Source organism: Crotalus tigris, unplaced genomic scaffold (assembly GCF_016545835.1).
Source record: "Crotalus tigris isolate CLP2741 ecotype Arizona unplaced genomic scaffold, ASM1654583v1 scf7180000024382.2542628, whole genome shotgun sequence".
NCBI classification, from domain to species: Eukaryota; Metazoa; Chordata; class Lepidosauria; order Squamata; family Viperidae; genus Crotalus; species Crotalus tigris.
The window spans coordinates 1,253,295-1,273,945 of NW_024100552.1; the positions used below are offsets into that span (position 1 = coordinate 1,253,295).

The 20,651-nt window shown below is 35.6% G+C and overlaps 1 protein-coding gene across 2 annotated transcripts; it reads left to right on the top strand.

Moving 5' to 3' along the window:
- Positions 1–278: 278 nt before the first annotated feature.
- IMPACT (impact RWD domain protein) lies at positions 279–20,285 on the top strand. 2 transcript variants are annotated; one of them, XM_039328571.1, is made up of 11 exons: positions 294–773; positions 2,024–2,152; positions 2,576–2,628; positions 6,172–6,234; positions 6,899–6,984; positions 7,520–7,645; positions 14,701–14,795; positions 18,215–18,288; positions 18,535–18,625; positions 19,495–19,629; positions 20,085–20,285. In XM_039328571.1, the coding sequence occupies exons 1-11, from the start codon at positions 732–734 to the stop codon at positions 20,151–20,153; spliced, it is 963 nt and encodes a 320-aa protein (XP_039184505.1). In that variant the 5' UTR covers positions 294–731; the 3' UTR covers positions 20,154–20,285. The 2 variants fall into 2 exon arrangements, with proteins under 2 accessions (XP_039184506.1, XP_039184505.1); XM_039328572.1 differs by lacking the exon at positions 20,085–20,285 and having other exon boundaries at positions 279–773; positions 18,535–18,642.
- Positions 20,286–20,651: the final 366 nt, after the last annotated feature.

A 20,651-nucleotide genomic window follows, 5' to 3' on the forward strand; every position in this document is an offset into this window, starting at 1 on the left:
TATCTGAATTAAGAGTTCTTTGCAATTGAATGTTTATTTTTTTTTGTAGAAAAGTTTTCGTAATTGGTTCTAGAAAAGTATACTCTCTTCTTTCGGCATTTTTTTAAATTTTTGTGTTCCCGTTATATTTCTTTCTTACTCAAGCCAATTGCAAACTCACGTCCATATTCTTGCTCAGAAAACTACATTTACCTTCTTACGCCCATCATGTCGCACATCATCCCTAGTTAAGTGAACTATGGACCCCCACCAGGACTAAATAAACCCAGATTCTACATACCCTCCCCCAATAAATCAGTGTTAAACTATGTTATTCTTATCGATTTGATATATATACAATATAATGTAATGTATAGAAAAATAGATTTTTAATTAAAAACCTGGAAACCCAGATAGGCATCCAAACTCCAGATCTGGGTTTAAAAACCCAGCACCGGAATCCTACACCCCACTTTGTGCCACCAACTAGCCGACCTCGATTTACGGACGCAGTCCCTTTCTCACAATCATCCGCCCCAAGCCCAACGATCCCAAAGTGTGTCGGAAGCTTTCCAGACGTCTCATCTCCGCTTTGGTCTCAGGGGTCTCCTCAGTTGAAATGAGGGAGAAAGCGAAGAGCTTCAATCGCACCACTGCGCGTGCGTGGAGTGCAAACACAACTCATCCGGTCTTGCCCTTCCGAGGATCTGTGGAGTTCCGTAGGATTACGAGACCCACCTTTCGTTAGAGGAATGGCGGCGCCGGCGAGCGATCCGGAAACAATGCAAAAACAAGTAAGTACGGTAGTACTCGGCTTCATGTGATAGGAAAGTGGTGGTGAGGTTCTAGGAAGTTGGTAAGTGGGGAATTGAAGTAATAGGCACTTACTGTCCGTGTTCTGAAGTACACTGTCTTGGAACGTGGAAGTTATAATTAGCTATATCATCGTTAGTAGTTTTCAAAACATCTATCCTTATTAAACATAGGTAATCCATTGAATGTATGGAATCTGTCAACTTATTAACTGGTGAATTCTTTGTGTGAATGGGGGCTAATCATAATTTACTTGTGGAGAAATTGATAACCTAAATACATGGATACATTGTATAAATGTTTCATTAAGGAAAAAATCCTATCCAATGTGTAGTGTTTTGTTACCTGTTCTGCTACACCAATTCTTTCCGGCATGACTTATTATATTACTTGCTGCAGATGGTTTACACCAGGGATCTTCAAACTTGGCCGTTTATGACTTATGGACTTCAACTCCCAGAATTCCTCAGTCAGGAAAAGTGGGAGAGTGGGACTACTAAAACCTAGCACCTTATAGAATTGTGTGTATTGTTGTTCTTGGTCTCCTTTTTTGAAGTTCAAGGGACATGTTTACTTCATGCAACTTTCATTTTCCTTAAAATTAGAAAGCATTAATAATTTATTTGCCCAGTGTTCCTATTATTTTGATTTCCTCAACTATATCTTTCCTACTGACATGTTAGGTCAAGGCAACTGATGCTCTTTTTCATACGTACATACATACATACAGTTGCTATGTGTTTTCTCCACTCTTTGAATACATAATATAAAAATTATAGTTCAAAAAAGCAGAAATAGATAATACTTTGTGCTGGCGTGTACAAATATTATACACAACAGGAAGTAAAAAAATAACTTCAAATGTGCATATTCTTCTTACTCAGTATTTGAAACTGAAGATAATATCAAATATTTAAATTCTGAGTCTGATTTATATATGGCTGGATTGCTAGATCCTGTTGTAGCTGATCTTTATTTTGGGAGCTTTTTCATATTTTTAATAAAAGCAAATTATATATCTGAGCTTTTTACTCTTCCACTGAAAGCACCTCAGAGTTTCTAGAGAGATATTTATTTCCATTCTCTGTAAGCTATAATGGTAAACAATTTCTGAAAAATCTTGCCAAGAAAACTGGAGGGACTTGTCTTAGAGAATTGTACATAATTGGACAGAAGGGAAAAAAGGGGTTCAAAGTAAAATAACTTAAATATATAACATCATTTTTTGTAGACCGAAGAAATTGAAGCTCTGTCAGCTATCTATGGCAATGAATGGTGCATTGTTGATGAAGATGAGAAAATTTTTTGTATTAAGATTAGTGATTGCTCAGCACAGCCAAAGTGGACTCTCAATTTGCAGGTAAACTTATAGTTATATAATTGGGTCTATAGTTTGAAAATAGACGTCATCAGAGTAGAAAGTTCTTCTTTGTAGGTTTTTCTTTTTCTTTCTCTAGAACAGTTTTAATGTTGGGTAAAGTTGTTTTTTTTAAAAAATGCTAATAATGCATGCAGTTCTCCAGAGAATTGGGAAGGGGGAGAATTAAGTGTCCTTTATGCTGCTGGAGCACCATCTTGTTGATATTAAGAAAGTTGATGAACCCTGAGATCTGTGCCTGTTTATACAAAAACAAGTTGCACTTTCTTTATTGTATAGGACTGTGTGGTCTAAGACTACATCTTTTTGTGTACTTTTATAATGTTACAGAATTTCAGAATTGATCTTATGGATATTTTACCCAGTTCTTTTTAAAGAAGATACTACTGCTGGTTGATCTTGCAGGTGATTCTGCCTCCTGAATATCCAACTTCAGCACCACCTATTTATCAGCTTAAGTAAGTACATGCTTTCTAAACATATAACATTTAATAATAGACAACTCTTAACTATAACCCTCCCCAAATAATTTTATTATAATGTAACAGAAACTCTAAAATATTTTCATTTTTTAACTTTCCTACATAACAGCCATAGCTGTTTTATTGCCAGACATCAGCAGCTGATACTATGAATCTTATATATAGCTTTAATTTCTGTTTGAGGTATTTTTTTTATAATTGCCATTTTGTTTTGCTTTCAATTTGTTTGTATTTTATTTTGTGTTACTTTTATTTTGGATTGTATTATTTGTTGGTTCTGTTGTTAATTTCTGCTTGCCAGTCTGTAAGTTGTGAATATGGGGCATATAAAGGAACTCAATGAATAATAAGGAAATTCATATTGTTTAAAGAGGAGAAAAAGAAAATAAAGACAAAGGATGCATTTATGTAGAATTGACATAAAAAAGACACAAATAAACAGAAAGATTTTAAACAATTGTTCAAAAAATATAATGGGTACCTCACACATGTCAGAGAGGGAGCATTCCAAAGTGCAGATACCAACTGAGAAAATGTGCACCCATATCTCCAGTGTCTCATTATCAGGGTTCTTGATTATCAGATTGATTTCTTAAGAGAAAGAGAAGTTATGTGATCCCCTTATGAAATAGATTATCTGGATTAATTTCAGTCTGAAAATGGTATTGATCACTCTAATGGATGTTTGCTAGCAAGATTTAGATGGAGAATGTGCATCCTCTTCTTAAACTTTCAGTGACATTAAATATCATCAACTGTGATATTTGGGGGCTTGCTGCTTGTGAGTGTAGAGCAGGGGTGTCAAATCAATTTCATTGAGGGCCAAATCAGTATTGTGGTTGCCCTCGGGGGGCCGGGTGGGTGTGGTCAGGGTGGGTGCAGCCTACTGGGTGGATGTGGATGGAGTGGGTGTGGCCTACTGGTGGGCATGGTCAGCTCTACATCATTTGTGTCAATGGTGCCTGTGGGGACCTGGGCAGGAGTGGGACAGATCTGAGGGTCTCCGTCAGAAGGGGTGGGACCAGGGCAAGTGCCAAGGCATGGTCCACTGGAGGAGCCTCATTGTTTCTCTCAGGCCATGGGGAGGGGTTGGATGGTGATGTGGACTGCCCGGAGCCCTGGGCAGCAGAGGTCAAATGCCCAGCCTGGCCCTTGAGCACCCATGGCACCAAGCCCAATCCCACTTCCCCAAGGGAAGTGGCCAGCACATTGCCTTCACCTATTTCACATATCTGGCTTGGTGGGCTCTGGGGGAGGGGATGCCATGAGCAGCGTGAGAGTCAACGTTACCTGTGCAATGCCGCCCAGCCCCCAGCCTGCCCGGTTTCGGCAGGCAGCGAGGCGCTCTCCTAACAGCGCAGAGAGGCTGAGCCAGGTGGTGCGAATCCGAAAAGAAGCGCAACGCCGCCCAGCCCCCAGCTTGCCCAATCTCGGCAGGCAGCAGGGCACTGTCCTCACAGTGCTGAGAGGTTGAGCTGGGCGGTGCGAAGCTCACCAGCTTTGCACCTTGCTGCCTGCTGAAACTGGGCAGGCTGGGGGCTAGGCAGCATTGCACTTCTCATCAGATTCGCACTATCCGGCTCAGCCTCTCGGCGCTGTGAGGAGAGTGCCCCGCTGCCTGCTGAAACTCCTCCCCCGGAGCCCATCAAGCCAGATATGTGAAGTAGGCCAGAGCCATCTGCTGGCCACTTCCAGGCGATGGTACATTACTTCATTCCTCAGAAAGGGTGACACTTCCCCAGCATGCACCCGGGGGATCGGGCCGACGCAGCAGGGGCTGGTTCCTCGCTGTTTCCAGACGGCCTTGTGGAGCTAAGACTGAATGCATTTCAGCATAGATGGCCACCACAAAATTGTACATTGGCTCCCTCCTGGCCGGCCTGGGCCAGGGTCAAGGCAGTGGGGGCTGTTCCCTCACTGTTTCCAGGATGGCTTCGCAGGCCATATGAAACCACTTCGCGGGCCGTATCCGGCCCCTGGGCCTTGTGTTTGACATGTCTGGTGTAGAGGATTGGAGACATGGTGCATGGTCTTTTGTTTTCTGGGTGGGCAGTCCTAATCAATTGTGGATAGTAGGGGTCAAACCCTTGTATAGTCCAGGGTTGGGTACTCAGGAATTGGTTTTTCTGTTTTTACATATGTGTGAAATTGCAGGGAGAGGTCATCCAATAACTCAGGTTGTCAGATAATGAGTAGGTAATATAATCAAGCTTACCTCTCATACTGAGCATGCAGTGGAAGATGTGTCAAGGAGAGAGCCTTTGCTCAGCTTCAAATAGTGTGCCAGTTTGGCCTTTCCAGGATCAGCTGATAATGGTGACAATAGTTTATGCCCCTAATCTCTTGGTTAGATTACTGCAAATCACACTTCATGGGGTTTCCCTGAAGGCAAGTTGGAAGGAGCGTGGCACTGAATGTAGCTACCTACATGATGATTAGAAATAATCGATTTAGTAGAATTGTGTCAATTTTGTTGGGAGTGCACTGATAGCCAGTAAGCATTCAGATGCAGTTTAAAGTGTTGGTTATCCTTTATGGCTTGGCTTCTCATTACCTTTACTACTATATCATCTGGATAAATTCTGTCTGCCCAACACATTTAGACCAGTGGGGGAGGGGCAATCTTGTAGGTTCCTTTCCCTTGAGACATGAAGGTGGTGGAAACTCCAAAGCAGGCTTTCTCGGTCATAACCTCCTTGCTCTGAAATAGCATACTTCCCAAGGTCAAGTTGGCCTCCTCCTTACTGTCATTTTACAAGAATGCTAAAACAATGTTTTTGCAAAGAGCCTTTGGTAGAAGGGTGTTATCTGACCGGAAGCAGCTGCTGATGGGGCACTGATAGTTTAGGTCAGAGTTTCTGAACTTCAACCACTTTAAGATATATGGATCATCTCCCAGAATTTCCCAGCCTTCAACTCTATGAGTTGAAATCCACACATCTTAAAGTTGCTGAAGTTGAGAACCACTGATTCATGCTACGGTGAGGCTAGATGTGGGAGTGTTCTTATTCTGTATTTTACTCTGTTAAACGTTAGGCTACTTAGAAACCTAATTTTTACTTAAACATACATGCTGTCCAATTCATTGTAGAACTTAGAATGAATTGGGGAGCACACATATTTATATAATAATTATGCTCTATACAATATAAACTAAAAATTTAAACATACATGTTTAATAACTATACTGTAACTATACTTATTAATAACATACATGTTTAATAACTATACTGTAACTATACTTATTAATAACTATACTGTAACTATACTTATTAATAACTATACTGTAACTATACTTATTAATAACATGGTACATAAATAGGGTATGGTTTAGAACAGTGTTTCCCAAACTTGACAATTTTAAGGCATGAGGACTTCAACTCCCAGAATTCCACAGCCAGCGTTGCTGGCTGTGGAATTCTGGGAGTTGAAGTCCACATGCCTTAAAATTGTCAAGTTTGGGAAACACTGGTTTAGAAAGTGCTATCAATAGAAACTGGCATGTTCATTATGTTCCAGTGCTCCTTGGATTTTACAAAAGGAATATGCAGAACTGGCAAATCATCTAGAAGAAATCTATGTGTAAGTAGTACATATTTCTATCCTGTTTTAATGTACAGTTTAAAAAATGCACAGTATTTGTATTTTTAAAAAATCTAAATACTCATAATTCCAGCAGGTGGCAGTACAATGCAAAAAGTGTAATAAAACTCATCTATTTCCTGAAAATTTAGATAACTAGATTTTATACGGGGCCGCTTTTCTTTCATGATCAGGATTACTTTAAAAAAAATGTTTGGGATTCAGAGATCTACATGATCAAAATGCATGTCAGTTAAATTTCATACGTTACTACAACTATGTTACATAGTGATAACTGCATGTAATAAACAGATATACTAGAAACTCTTACAGTATATTTGGTGTAGCACAACTGTGCCTTCCAAAGCTTCTAGTTAGTTAAACCCATGGTGAGAGTTCTGAATAGTCTCATTTTGGGAAAGACCCTGTGGCTGAATGACATAGGTGTTGATTGGTGTTCCCCATTTGGATCATTACTGTCCATAAAAATGATTATCTGGGAGAAAGTTTAGAGAAAACAAAATTGGAATTTTGCACGAGGTCAATTTAACTGATGCTTTGAGGGCATTATTCTGTGATATTAAAATATAGGATTTTTCGCATGCAGTTTTTATTTTTAAAGTAAGAGGTTCTTAATATATCGTCTGTAATTGGCTTATTTCAGACAGAACATTGGTGAAAGCATTCTTTATTTGTGGGTGGAGAAGATACGTGAGGTTTTGATAGAAAAATCCCAGTCATCTGAATCAGGTAATATAGGATGCCCTCCATGTATAGCAGGAAATTGGCATGTAAATTGAAAATAAGTAGAAGATATTTATGGACAGAATGAAATGTAGTAATATGAGGGGCATTGTGGCACATAGTAAATGGGCCAAACTCTTTCACTTTGAAATGTTTGCTATCTTTCCTGTCCACTTACCTATATTTTAGTTTCTATATATGATTTGCATAGTGTCATTTTAGTATTGACATAGGATCATGTTTATGTGCATGTTGTCAGTGTTGCAGCTTTATATTTCAGTGAGTGAGCAAGCTTTATGCAAGCTTTATGAATTGGATAGATAGAAAAAGACAGATGAAGCGTTGCATATTTCAGGTTTGATAGAAAACATAGAAGTGTCAGGAAAATAGTACAAACTCCCTGTAAATCTTTAAATATAAAAAATACATAAATATATATTTGACAAAATGGTATAAAATAGAATTTTTAATATTGATTTCTTTAGAGCTCTTGCCACTGAAATACTGTAAGTATTAATTAGTATTGATTTTTTACCGGTAGGCCCAGATTATAAAAAGGTTACAGAAGAAACAGATGTGGACTATGAAGAAGAATTTGCACTGGAATATCAACCTCTTCCAGATTGTACAGCTATAACGTTAAATTTTGATCTGTCTGAAAAAAAAGGTAATATTGCTATTGCTATTTCAATTAAGCTTATATAATAATAAAGAGCAAAAGCAACTCAAGGGAATTGATAACATGAAGCTCTTATGAAGAGAATGAGATCATAACAACATAGAAGTTGCTCTATGTTAAGATAGTCACTGGTTCATCCAGCTTTGTAAGGTTAACACAGATTACCTTGATCATTAGGTAATGAGAGTGCTTTTTTCTTTTTCAATAATGAGATGGACATGGACCTCCTACTTGTCAAACATATGTTTTATCATTGTACAAAGGTGTGACAGGGCCATGCAGTTTCCTCTGGCCCTCTTCCCTATATTCATATGTCAGATATGAATATATGAATTGGGGAAAGTGTTGAAATAAATACTGCTTCGGATTCTGCACTCTTGACTATATAGGATTCCAACATACATATGCATATACTATACATATACATATACTGTTGCTTATATTTCCATATCTAAAGTATTTGTTAAGACTGCAGTGCTTTGGACTTCCGGTGGTTTCAGCGACGACGATGGCGGCTTTTTATAAAGCCGCCCGTTCCTGGTCCGTGTAAAAGCCGCGGGACTTTGACAATCAGCTGTCCCGCGGCTTGAATCTCTTCCCTGGGAGAAAGGGAAGAGGAGAGCTCTCAGGTAGAGGTAAGAGCTCCCCTGGATCCCTACAATTTTGGGGATCGGAGGGTAGACCTCCCTCGGAGCCTGAGCAATTCCGCATTCCAGGGCGCCTTTGTCCCAAAGTTCAGGGATGAAGCAAGCCGCCGCTTCCACATCTGCTTTTTCTTAGCTGCTTGTGAGTATTTAAATGCAGACGGAGCAGACCAGGAGAAACTGTGCTCAAGATTGATTGTGATTTTAACTCCAGCAAGTACCTTCTTCCTTCTTTTTATTGTTTACTTTCCCTTTTGAAGAAAGGGAAAGTGAAAGGCAAAATGGCGATTGTCTTTCTTGCCTGATTTGGTTACAAAGTTAAAAGTTGGTTATAGATTAATGCTTTAAATACAGAAGCAAGAACTTGGCTTTTATTTTTTTTCCTTTTTTTTCCTTTTTTCTTTTTTTTCTGCTATTATTTAAAGAACATTTAAAGAACTGTGATTTTATAGACAAGAATCTTTCTTCTTGGAATTTAAGAAATGGCTTCAAAACGTCTGCCTCCTTCTCCTAAAGCCACTATCTCTTCCCCAATGACTCAGCCTGTTTCTCAGAAACCTAAATCACCCCCACCCTCCCCTCCTCCTGCAATTTCTCTCAAAGACTTACAAGAAGCTTTAAAAAAGAATGCTTTGGACATTAAAGAGGAAGTAAAGATCTTATAATTGCAGAGAGGGCTATTACAGAAGAATTATTGGAGAAAAAAACAAGCAAGTTAGGGAGGATATCCTTTTTGCTTTTCAAGGTCTTGCTCTGCATATAGAAAGGATCGATGACAAAATGGAGGAGATTACTGAAAATGCAACAAGACTGGAATCTAGGATGGAGGAGGTGGAGAACAAGATAGAAATTACACAGGATGAACAAACCATTTCACAATACAGAGAGATGGAGTATGCATTGCGTATCAGGGGGTTGAAAGAAAACTTTCAGGAGGACTTAAAGATGCTTATTGTGAAAGATATTGCTCTTAATCTTGGCCGGAGGCCTGAAATAATTGGGAATGAGATAGAAAAATTTTTTAGAGTTAATTCACGGGTTGCTAGACAGAGAAACTTACCAAGAGATGTGGTCATCTATTTTTCTAGAAGATTCATTCGTAATGAAATTATACAGGCTTTTTATAAACAAAAGTTTCAAATTGCAGATCAAGATGTGATAATTTTAAAAGAAATACCTCCCAAAATCTTAAGAGGCAGAAAAGATTTTACTTTTCTGTCTGATGAGCTAAAACATCGCCAAATTCAGTTTAGATGGGAGATCCCAAGAGGAATAGTAGTGAATTATGATGGGATACGTTATAGATTAACCACAGTCTCGAAGGCAAGAGATTTTTATCATTTATTTTAAAGGCAAGATCGTCCTCACCCCCACAAACAAGGATAATGGAAGAGCCCCTCATGGCTGGAGCCTCTTCAATGATGGTTATGGAACAAGTTGTACAGAACCGTGAGGTAAAAGATCAAAGGATGACACGAGCTGCCCATAAACGTAAAGAAAAAGAGCAGCAGCAGAAGAGTGGTGATAAAGTGGAAGGTATGGTTACTACAGAGCCTGTGGGAGGGGCAAGACCTAAAAGATCTTCGACAGTTGATCTACAGGCCATGCTCCAGAGGCTCCAGGCCAGTGGAGATGGCCAGGTTCCTGACCTGGAATGTTAATGGCTTAAATGTACCACAGAAACGGAGAAACGTTTTTTATTATTTGAAACAACATAACAATGACTTGATATGTTTGCAAGAGACTCATATAATTTTAAAGGATTCAAAATTTCTGATAAACTCTCGTTTGGGATCACATTTTATTGCTCCAGCTCCAGGGAAAAAAGGGGGTGTTGTAATCTACGTGAAGAAAATTTTTTCATCTAAATTAATTGAGTCTGATCCTGAAGGAAGATATCTTTTTGTGGAATTATTAATACAAGCAAGAAAGTCCTTATTGTTGGATTATATGCTCCTAATCAACAACAGAAGCAATTTTATAAGTTTTTGCATGGGAAAATATCTCAGCTGGATTACAAATCGGTAATTCTGATGGGTGATTGGAATGGAGTTTTAGATTCAACTATAGATAAAAGGAGCTCTTCTAAAACTTTTACCCAAACTAAATTACCTAAAACTTTTTTTGATTTGAAAGAAGAATTGGAGCTTATTGATATTTGGCAAGAAAGGAATATAAGTGACAGAGATTTTACTTTTTATTCGGATAGACATCAGTCATTTTCAAGGATTGACTTTTTTTTATTTCTAGTTATTTCCTTTCTAGAGTGAGGAAGGTGAAAATTTTTCCCAGGACTTTGTCAGATCATAGTCTGGTGTGGATGGAATTACATTTGGAAGATGGGAACAGAAGACCCTGGAGACTGAACGAGAACTTGTTTACTCGGGAAGAGTTTGTACAAAAATGTAAAGAGCATTTAAAGGAGTTTTTTGTATAAATATGAATAAGGGTACACCGATGTCCATGGTTTGGGACGCCAGTAAGGTGTATATGAGGGGAATCCTGATTCAATTGAATAAAGTTTTTAGAGAAAAAAGGTTACAAAGACGTAGAGAAATAGAAGAAGAGATTAAATTAAAAGAACAAGAGGTTGTTCTCAATCCAACTGATAATAACTTAAAGGTTTCAATAAAGATGCTTAGGGAACAATTTAATATGTTGATGGCAGATCAGGTGGCTACCAATCTGTCGTATGTGAGACATAATACTTTTTGCAATGTGAATAAGCCTGGGAGGTGGTTGGCTTATCAGTTACGAAAGAAACAGAAAGCTAGGATTATAGAGAAAGTAAAATATAAAGGTACTGTGGTTTTTCAGCAAGATTTGATTAAAAAGTTTTTTGGATTTTTATGTAAAATTATATTCAAGTGACAATATAAAGGGTTTGGATATAGATAAATATTTACAATCAGTGCATTTTCCTAAACTTTCAGAGGAACAACAAAATGGGATGAATTGTTTAATTACTGTGGAGGAAATTGGTCTAGCTATTAAGCAGTTAAAGGTTGGAAAGTCTCCGGGAACAGATGGATTGACCTCGAGGTATTATAAGATTTTATCTGAAGAAATGATGGAGCCATTAAAGGAACTTTTTAACAGTATTTTGCTGGGTACACAAGTTCCTCCTTCCTGGAAAAGAGCTTTTATATCACTGATCCCGAAGGAGGATCAAGATCTCACAGAGCCTAAGAATTATAGGCCAATTTCATTGTTAAATGTTGATTATAAAATTTTTACAAAAATTTTGGCAAATAGATTAATGCAGGTTATGAAGGACTTGATTCATAGTGATCAATCAGGATTTATAACAGGGCGATATATGAAATATAATGTTAGACAAATTATAAACTTAATTGAGTATCTGGATAAGAATAATCAGATTCCTGTGGCTTTTATATTTTTGGATGCTGAAAAAGCCTTTGATCAACTAGATTGGCAATTTTTATTTTCCTTGGTAGAGAAAATAAATTTTGGGGATAATTTTTTACATGCACTTAAAGCTATATATCAGCAACAATCTGCACAAATTGTTATAAATGGGAGATTGATTGAGAATTTTAATATTGAAAAAGGGAAAAGACAAGGATGTCCATTATCCCCATTGTTATTTGTTTTAACTTTGGAAATTTTGTTAATCCAGATTCGAGAATCAAAGGTAGTTAAGGGAATAAAGATAAGGAAGAATGAGTATAAACTGCGGGCTTTTGCGGATGATTTGGTTTTAATTTTGGAACAACCGACTCAAGCAATTGATTGCTTATTAGAACTTATAACACAGTATGGGAATGTTTCTGGTTTTAAAGTTAATAACTATAAGACTAAGATATTATCTAAGAATATGTCAGTTAAGGATAGGAAAAGTTTAGTTAAAGCTACAGGTTTTCAGATGGTAAAAAAGGTTAAATATCTGGGAGTATATTTAACTGCTTCGAATGGAAAATTGTATAAGAACAATTATGAACCATTATGAGTAAAAGTACAAAAGGATTTAAAGGATTGGAAAAAATTGCAATTGTCATTGTTGGGGAGAATTTCAGCGGTAAAAATAAATGTTCTACCAAAGTTTCTTTTTTTGTTTCAGATGATACCTGTTTTAAAAAAAGAGGCAAATTTGGATGAATGGCAAAAGGGCATCAATAATTTTATATGGGCTGGGAAAAAACCAAGGGTTAAGTTTAAGATTTTACAAGATGCCCGAGAAAGAGGAGGACTTAAGGCACCTAACTTGAAATTATATTATGATGCAGCCACCTTAATTTGGATAAGTGACTGGCTTAACTTAACAAATAAGGATATTCTTTTTTTGGAAGGTTGGGATTTAATATATGGCTGGCATGCATATTTGATTTTCAATAAGAAAGTCGATCGGACTTTTAAATTACATATTTTGAGGAATGCCTTACTTCGTGTTTGGAAAAAGTATTATTATAGATTAAATTATAAAATACCTATCTGGGGGATTCGCAGACATGCAATTGAGGGAACTTCTAAGGGGACAAACTTTGATAAAGTTTCGTATAAAGAACTATTAATTTGGTCCGGTTCGGATTGGCATTTGAAATCCTTGGATGTATTAAGGTAGGAAAATATTTTACAATCATGGTTTCAATATTTACAAATGGTGGATAGGTGGATTGTAGATAAGAAAGAGGGAATAACACTAGAAGATAAACAATTGGTCATTCAGTTTAAAAATCAGAGTCAGGCTCATATAAAAAGAATTTATAATGTTTTACTAGAGTTAGATTCGGAAACAGAATTGGTTAAAGATTGTATGATTAAATGGGCTCAGAATATACAGGAACCGATTTCATTGGATTTATGGGAGACAATTTGGATTAGAAACGTTAAATTTACACAAGCTCAAAATTTGAGGGAAAATTTTTATAAAATGTTTTACAGATGGCATTTAAATCCTAAAAAATTATCCTGTATGTATCCTAATATACAGCCCAAATGTTGGAGATGTGGTAATAAAGATGCGACATACTTTCACATTTGGTGGAATTGTAAAAAGGTAAAGGCCTTTTGGATTATGATTTGGTGGAACATTCAAAAGATTTTTAGAAGGAAGATAAAGTTTACTCCTCAACTATTCTTACTGGGTATTTTTGTGGATTTAAATGACAAAGAAACGATTTTAATGTTGAATTTATTAACTGCAGCAAGGTTATTAGTAGGTTTATATTGGAAGAAAGATTCTTTGCCTACTTTAGAAGAATGAATATTTAAAGTTTCTAGTTTTGCAGAAATGGCAAAAAATTCTGCTTATTTAAAGGATCATACACAAGAAAGATATATTACTGTATGGAGAAGATGGATAGATTATATTCAGAAAAAGTATGGAACTAAAAAGTTTCATTTATTTTATGAATGAATTTTATAGTAAATATTATAGAGAATTGTTTAGAGGTTATTGGAGTTAAAGGTTAAGTATGATATTTTCTTTTTCCTTTTCCTTTTTTTCTTTTTTCTGTGGGTTTTTTCTTTTTTTTTCTTTTTTTTTCTTTCACTGCAAATTTTTGTTATTATTAACCCTGTATTCTGCTCTGGGAAGTGAAGGGAAGGGGGTTGGGGGTGGGAGGGTGGAAGAGTGGAAGAGTGGGGCGGTAAGGGTAATATAGATAATGGTTGCTTATAGAAGGGTGCGGCCTGGGCAGTTCCCCTATGCAGTGTTCATGGGTTTGATAGGTATGAGAGGAGAAGAAGGTGTAGAGAGGAAGTAGGATAGTAAGTGGAGAGGGGGAGGGGAAGAGAGTAGGAGGGGAGGAGAGAAAGAGGAGGGAAGTAGGGAAGGTTTTAAAAGAGGGTGGACTCTGCCTGGGGGGAATGGGCAGGTCGTACCAATGGTTAAGAATTTATGTTATTTTAAAATTGTATCTTTTACAATGTATAACTGAAAAAAATAAAAAAAATTTAATAATAAAAAAAAAAGACTGCAGTGCTTTGGATTTGATTTCTAGAAGATGCACAGGGGTCCCAGAAATGAGAAAGGAACAAATAACAGAATTCTAATATGAAGAAATCTTAGTTCCTTAACCTAGTTATCTTGGTTCTTTGTAAATAGTACAGTGAGATAGTGATTAGATTTGATTATATGAGTTAAGTGTGAATTTTTTCTCCTGTCTTGTTTCCTAGTTTGAGGCAACCCATGCTTTGCAATTGGCTGAAAAGCAGGATTAAAGTCTTGAAAGCAATAAGCATAAAAAAAAGAATTTTTTTTAAAGATTGATGAACATGACTAGAAATAATTATTTATTGTTAAGATTTAAAGAGCCCAGAGATAATATTTGTGAAGAGGAGAAACAGGTTAACCAGAAGCATTCAAAATTCTATTTGAAATAGGTAGAAAATTCAGTAAGCCATCCTTGTACAAAATCTGAATTTTTCAATTTTCAGATGAAGAGTTAATTCCAATTTATCATGGAAACCCAATTACAGACCGAAGAAGCACATTTCAAGCACATTTAGCACCTGTTGTATACCTTGAACAGGTTAGTAAACCCTGATTTCAAATAATCATATCATTATGTTTTCCAATAGTTTATAACATATGGGTTGAGCATATTCATATCTATAAATTAATTGAAAGAACATAAAACTGCTTGATAACTTTCTTAATTTGCAGACCTCACTATCCCATTCAGTGGAATGTAATTGATTAATCTAGAAGTTTACATACGGTAGAGATTCTGATTTTATTTTTTTACTTTAATATCTATAAACAGTAGTATGTTACAGTAGCTGGTTTTCTCAGGTTGAGTGATCTTATGGGTAAGTTGTTGTGAAGAAGGATTTTCTGATCATGTGGATTTGGGAGCAGGGCCATGCTGCTGCAGAAAAATAAGTATTTTATCCATGCATTATGTTGACTGATGAACAACTGGAAGTGAAAATAGCACTTGGGTATTTTGCTTGTACGTATGGGAAATGTGGTATCAAGAAAGGACATCTTAGTGCATTATAAATTTAGCTTACTCTCTGGCAACTTGCACTATCTATAGCACTTTTTTATGGACAGACCCATTAGTATGTGAATGGAAAATGAACGAAAGATTTGATATAGGCTGAAACAAGATCAGAATGAGGCTGGAGAAGGCTGAAAACATGCTAAGACATGGATCATAGAGAAGAATGATGGATAAGAAATGAGAGAGGAGAAAATAATTGTCTGGGATATTAAGAGCTTGATACTACTGAAATAAATACTAAATTCCTGGACTAACTCATGGACAAGCAAAGGAAACCAGTAAGAAACTTCTATTGTCTTATAAAAGATATCAGCCTGTGGAATGGGTAGGATAATAAGATTGAATGAAGGAATGGGAATAAAGAACTGTTTCTGAGTGCTATGGGAGATACCACAACGTGGCAAAGTATTCGTGAAGGCAGAGTATGACATCTACTTTAGTGTGCACCAATTAAGATAGAACTTCTTTCCAAGTGGGTTACTGTATAAGATGACATATCAAAAATAATAGGCACTGTCTGCTACTTAGAGAATATTATTTTGAGACAGCTCACAAACACCATGACTATCCATCTGCTTTTTCTCCAAAACTCATCTTGGCTACATAAGTATAGCATCCATACTAAATCTATGGAAAACCAACTTCTAACTAACATCTGGGCTACATTTGTATTACAGTAACCACTCTTTAATATTAAGCAATTTTTGTCTGTTCTGTAAAAATAGAGTTGTATTACATTTAGTGCTGATCTGGTATCTGGACTGCATCATTATCTGTTGGTATCTAAGTTAATTTGTATGGAAAATAAAATTTTATTTGGTGAATCATAATTTTCCTGGTGTGTTTTTATTCAAAAGAATCAATGTTTTAATTAAAAGTGTCATTTAAAAAGGCAGGATATAATTTTAATTAAAAACAGTTATAATTAATTGTATTTTCTGCCTTGTCTCAGATCCTTATATTGGCAAAACATACAAAAATACAGTAGCCATGACAGGTAGGTAATTGGGTGGAACCAACTATATTAATAGGCAGTGTTGCAAGTTATAATTCAAAGATTTTGACAATAGCAGTTTATCTACTTCTACTATCAAGTCTTTGTGACTAAAGGATCCATAACATCTCACTTGTGGTTATGTGATAGTTACACAAATCAGAGAACAGCAAAATATACCTGTGAAGCTTCTGTTGATTAGAAATGAGTGGTCCCTGGTTCTCCTCAAGTTATTGGACCTCAGTGCCCATTATCCATAACTATTGTGATTAAGATTGTTATTGATTAGATTCTACCAATATCTGGAAGACTATGGATTACCTACTTGTGGGGCCTATTTGTTTTGGAATAAGTTCCATTACACTCAACGTTTTTCATACACTGTGCTTTTCTTCATGCATATGTCTCAGGATGTTCCAGTGTTATGTGTGTTGTGGAACATTTTTGTTATGTACAGATGAATCACTAAGCAATCATAGCACTGTTTATTTGGCCACATTGTTTTCCTTTGTCTCTTGTCTTGGCCTTTTAGCTAAGATCAAGTGTACGAAGAGGGATATACTGTATATAGGAAATATGAGCTACACTTCAGCAGTGTTCTCACTGACATAGTAATTGACTCTGCTTTTAAATAATAGAAATACAACAAAAATAAACATTGAATATGTATTTTGATGACTCTAGAGGAATGACTTTTTTCTTTTGAATTAAATGCTGTTTGCTTGCCAGACATGTTTTCTCAAGCTCGTAGAACTTTAATATTGTTTTGCTTAAAGTGGTATTAATTATGCATTGTTTATTAATATACTTTCTTTACACAGCCTTTATTATATAGGGAAATGTAATCTCTCTAATAAGAATAATACAGTTGTTACTATATTTGAAGACAGGAAAAAGATAACTTAAAAATTACAGCCTAATTATTTACTGAAATCTTTTGTGACTGTAATGCTGACAATTGAAACAAATGTGTTAGAGAAGACATATTTATTACTACAAGCTAACTCAATGGATTCTGCAATTTATTAGACAGGATGCAAACAAAATTAAAATATTTCAGTCCTATACATTTTGATTTCTTAGAAGAAAGGCACTGCAAATATAGTGACTTAAGTATCACTAATCAGATTTAAAGCAGGCTTATTGATTTTTTAAGTGTATTCTTAATTTAGCCTAAATCTAGACCCAGCCCAACAATTTGAAATATGAATGTTGAATACCAAAGATCACATATTGATTAAAGCTGCTAATTTAATTAATGCTGTTTCAGATTTATGTTCAAGGATCATTTGACTTTCTATAAATTGAGTAGTGATTTTTTGCAGCATCTGATGAGAATTGAATTTATTATTTTGATGACAACATTGGTAATTTTATTTTCTACCATTTAATGTGGAATCTGAAAGCTACTCTATTTTCTATGTATATGATCACCATAAATTTGTATTTTGTTTTTACAACTCTTCCACAATTTTTTGTTCTACATTTTTGCCTGCTTGATTTCTTTGTCCCTAATGCTTATTTAATATAATAATAAATGCCTTGCATTCTAAATTCCTATTCAGTTCAGTTAAGGAGGAAAGTTATTTCTGGGCATTTGCCAGCTCCCTGTTGCCTATTGTAAAATTTGTTCCTAAGGATTTACCAAATCTTAAAAGCAGAGTTCCCTAAAGGAGTAATTCTGTGATATCTTTTCTATTGAAGGAAAAAAAAGTTAGAACTCAAGTTTATGTTTCTGCCCTAATTGTCAGCCATGACTGATTCTCAAAACAGCTAGAAAGTACAGTCTATTTTAAGAGAAAGAAAGTGTGTTGGTTAAAATATGCCTTCTATATTCTCCAATCAATGTTGCCTTAATTGTATTCAAATATGCAAGAATTAAGCATCAATTAAGCATCCAAGTAAAGCATATAAATCCTAATTATTGTCTGAAACTTTTTCTTCCAAGGTGAAAATTGTTCTTGCTGACTTGTACAAAAATAAGAAAATAGCCAGTGCTACTCACAACATATATGCTTACAGGTGAGTAGGTAAGATTTGATGCTAATTACTACAAAATAATGAAGAGGATAAAAATCTACCAATGAATGTTCTGTCTCTTGGATCTATAGGTTCAGGCCCAGTAGAATTGCATGTGATTATTCATGGATTATTCGTGGATTTTAGAGAATTTTATAAAAGCAGTAGATTGATAAACAAGCAAACATGTTGTGATATAGAATTAAGATACATATTTGCATTGTGATCTAGAATTGTTTTTATTTTAAGAATATACTGTGGAGACAAGCAGACTTTTTTACAAGATTGTGAAGATGATGGTGAAACAGCAGCAGGGGGCCGTCTTCTCCATCTTATGCAGGTGAAAGGAATCAGTTGGTAACAAGATATTTTTCATTCTTTGTAGCCATAATATTATAATCAGGAGATTCATAGCCATAACTTTTGTCAGTGGATACATACAAATACAGCATATTTGAGATTATTATTTGTCATTTGGAATAGTTTGACCAATGATCAAATCGTGAAAATATGGACAAGAGATCAATAATATTTGATATATTGAATAAAAATATTACTTCCAGAGTCATAAAGTGGCAATTGATGTTTAAAGTTTTATCTTTAACTTTTTCTTGCCTATGATTTATATCACTGCCTTGTCAGTATGAATAATTTTAGAATGAAGTAATAACCAGCTTTTCAAATCATTTCTTTGTGGACCATCCAGAACAAAATGGTAGATTACAATATCTGAAAAAAACTTAGGTCAGAAAGGCTATGCTAAATTGTAAGTAAGATCTAGGTTTGCTTTGCCTTGGTGGAAGAATACAGCAAAAATGAAGCATTAACCATCTTTTCAGTCGTTGCTGATGGTCTGATAGGATAAACAGAAGTTTAAAGATATAGGAAAGAACATTGAACGTATAAACTTTCTCCTTCTTTTACCTATTAGAAAGCAGAAGCTCTGCTTTCAGAAGTTTTTATCTAGAACTAATATCAGATTTGCATGGTATCTGAAAATGGATATCTAGTTAACTGTGATTTAATGGCATCAACCACAACTATGAAGAGGGCTTGCTTCAAGTTGTGGGTTGATGCTGCAAATGTATATTTTTCTAGAATTATATTTTGCAGTATGTAGTATGGGTTGAGTTGACAATTAAGAAATGCTTATTGTATGTAACAAAGTGAATCAAATCTAAATATGAATATGTAATTTTTTTAATATAGATTCTGAATGTCCATAATGTTTTGGTGGTAGTGTCCCGCTGGTATGGTGGTATCCTTCTAGGACCAGATCGTTTCAAACACATCAACAATTGTGCCAGAAATATACTTGTGGAGCAAAATTACACTAATCTATCTGTAAGTTTTTAGTAAAATATCTATAGCAGTAGCTTTCTTCTCATATGTTTCTTTTGGTATGGGTAGGGTAGAGCAAAAATGAATGCCTAACATCATTGACGATGAATGTTATCTACAATAGTATCCTGTAAATTAATTTATTAAAGTGTTTTTATTTAAGAAAAAAATATGCAAACTTCTTTGTAAGTTTTCCTCATTTAAACAATTATAAACCTTTTATTACTTTTATAACCAATTTTTACCCAATACAAATAATTTTAAATAATTTATATGAATAAAACTTTCTCCAAAGCATTCATGAAAGAGGGATAAAATAAGTGTAATATAATATTAATTTTAGGTAATTAACCCTGTCTATATGCTAATAGTGTTCAGAAAAGCATGTGATCTGTGTAAAAAAGTAACAGTTAATTAGATATATTTATCTGATTTTTTTTTTGTATATAATTCTCTAGCAAAATTCATCTAAGCCTCTTGGAAAGAAGAAAGGAATAAGAAAAGACAAGAAGAAAACAGAACATTGATATATTTTGCAGAATTACATATCCGTATTTCAGCTTTCAGCTGTCACCACTCAATGATTCTATATTCTAAACCTTTTGTTTCAAAAGTGTAGAAACTCTTTGCAGTAATAAAAAACCTTCTTCCTAAGAAAACTCAGCCATTGAAATAGTAGCAACAGACCCGGAAAACACCTTCAATTTGTTCACTGTTTCAGCCTCTCAATATAAAAGCTTCCCTCTGAATTTAGTCTTTGATTTGTTAAAAAAAGCAATTACTACCATGTTTCCCCGTAAGTAAAACCTACCCCCAAAATAGGCCCTAGCTTGATTTTCGGGGTGGGCTTAATATAAATCCTACCCCCAAAAAAGCCCTAATTTTGGGATGAGGCACACGCCTAAAAATCAAGCTAGGGCAGGAGTCACCATTGCAGCCAGGCCTCCCATGGATCGACACTTCCTTCACCCGCCTACTTCTGCAGCCGAAGGAGCAGCTTCATTCTGCAGCTGAGGATGGAGCTT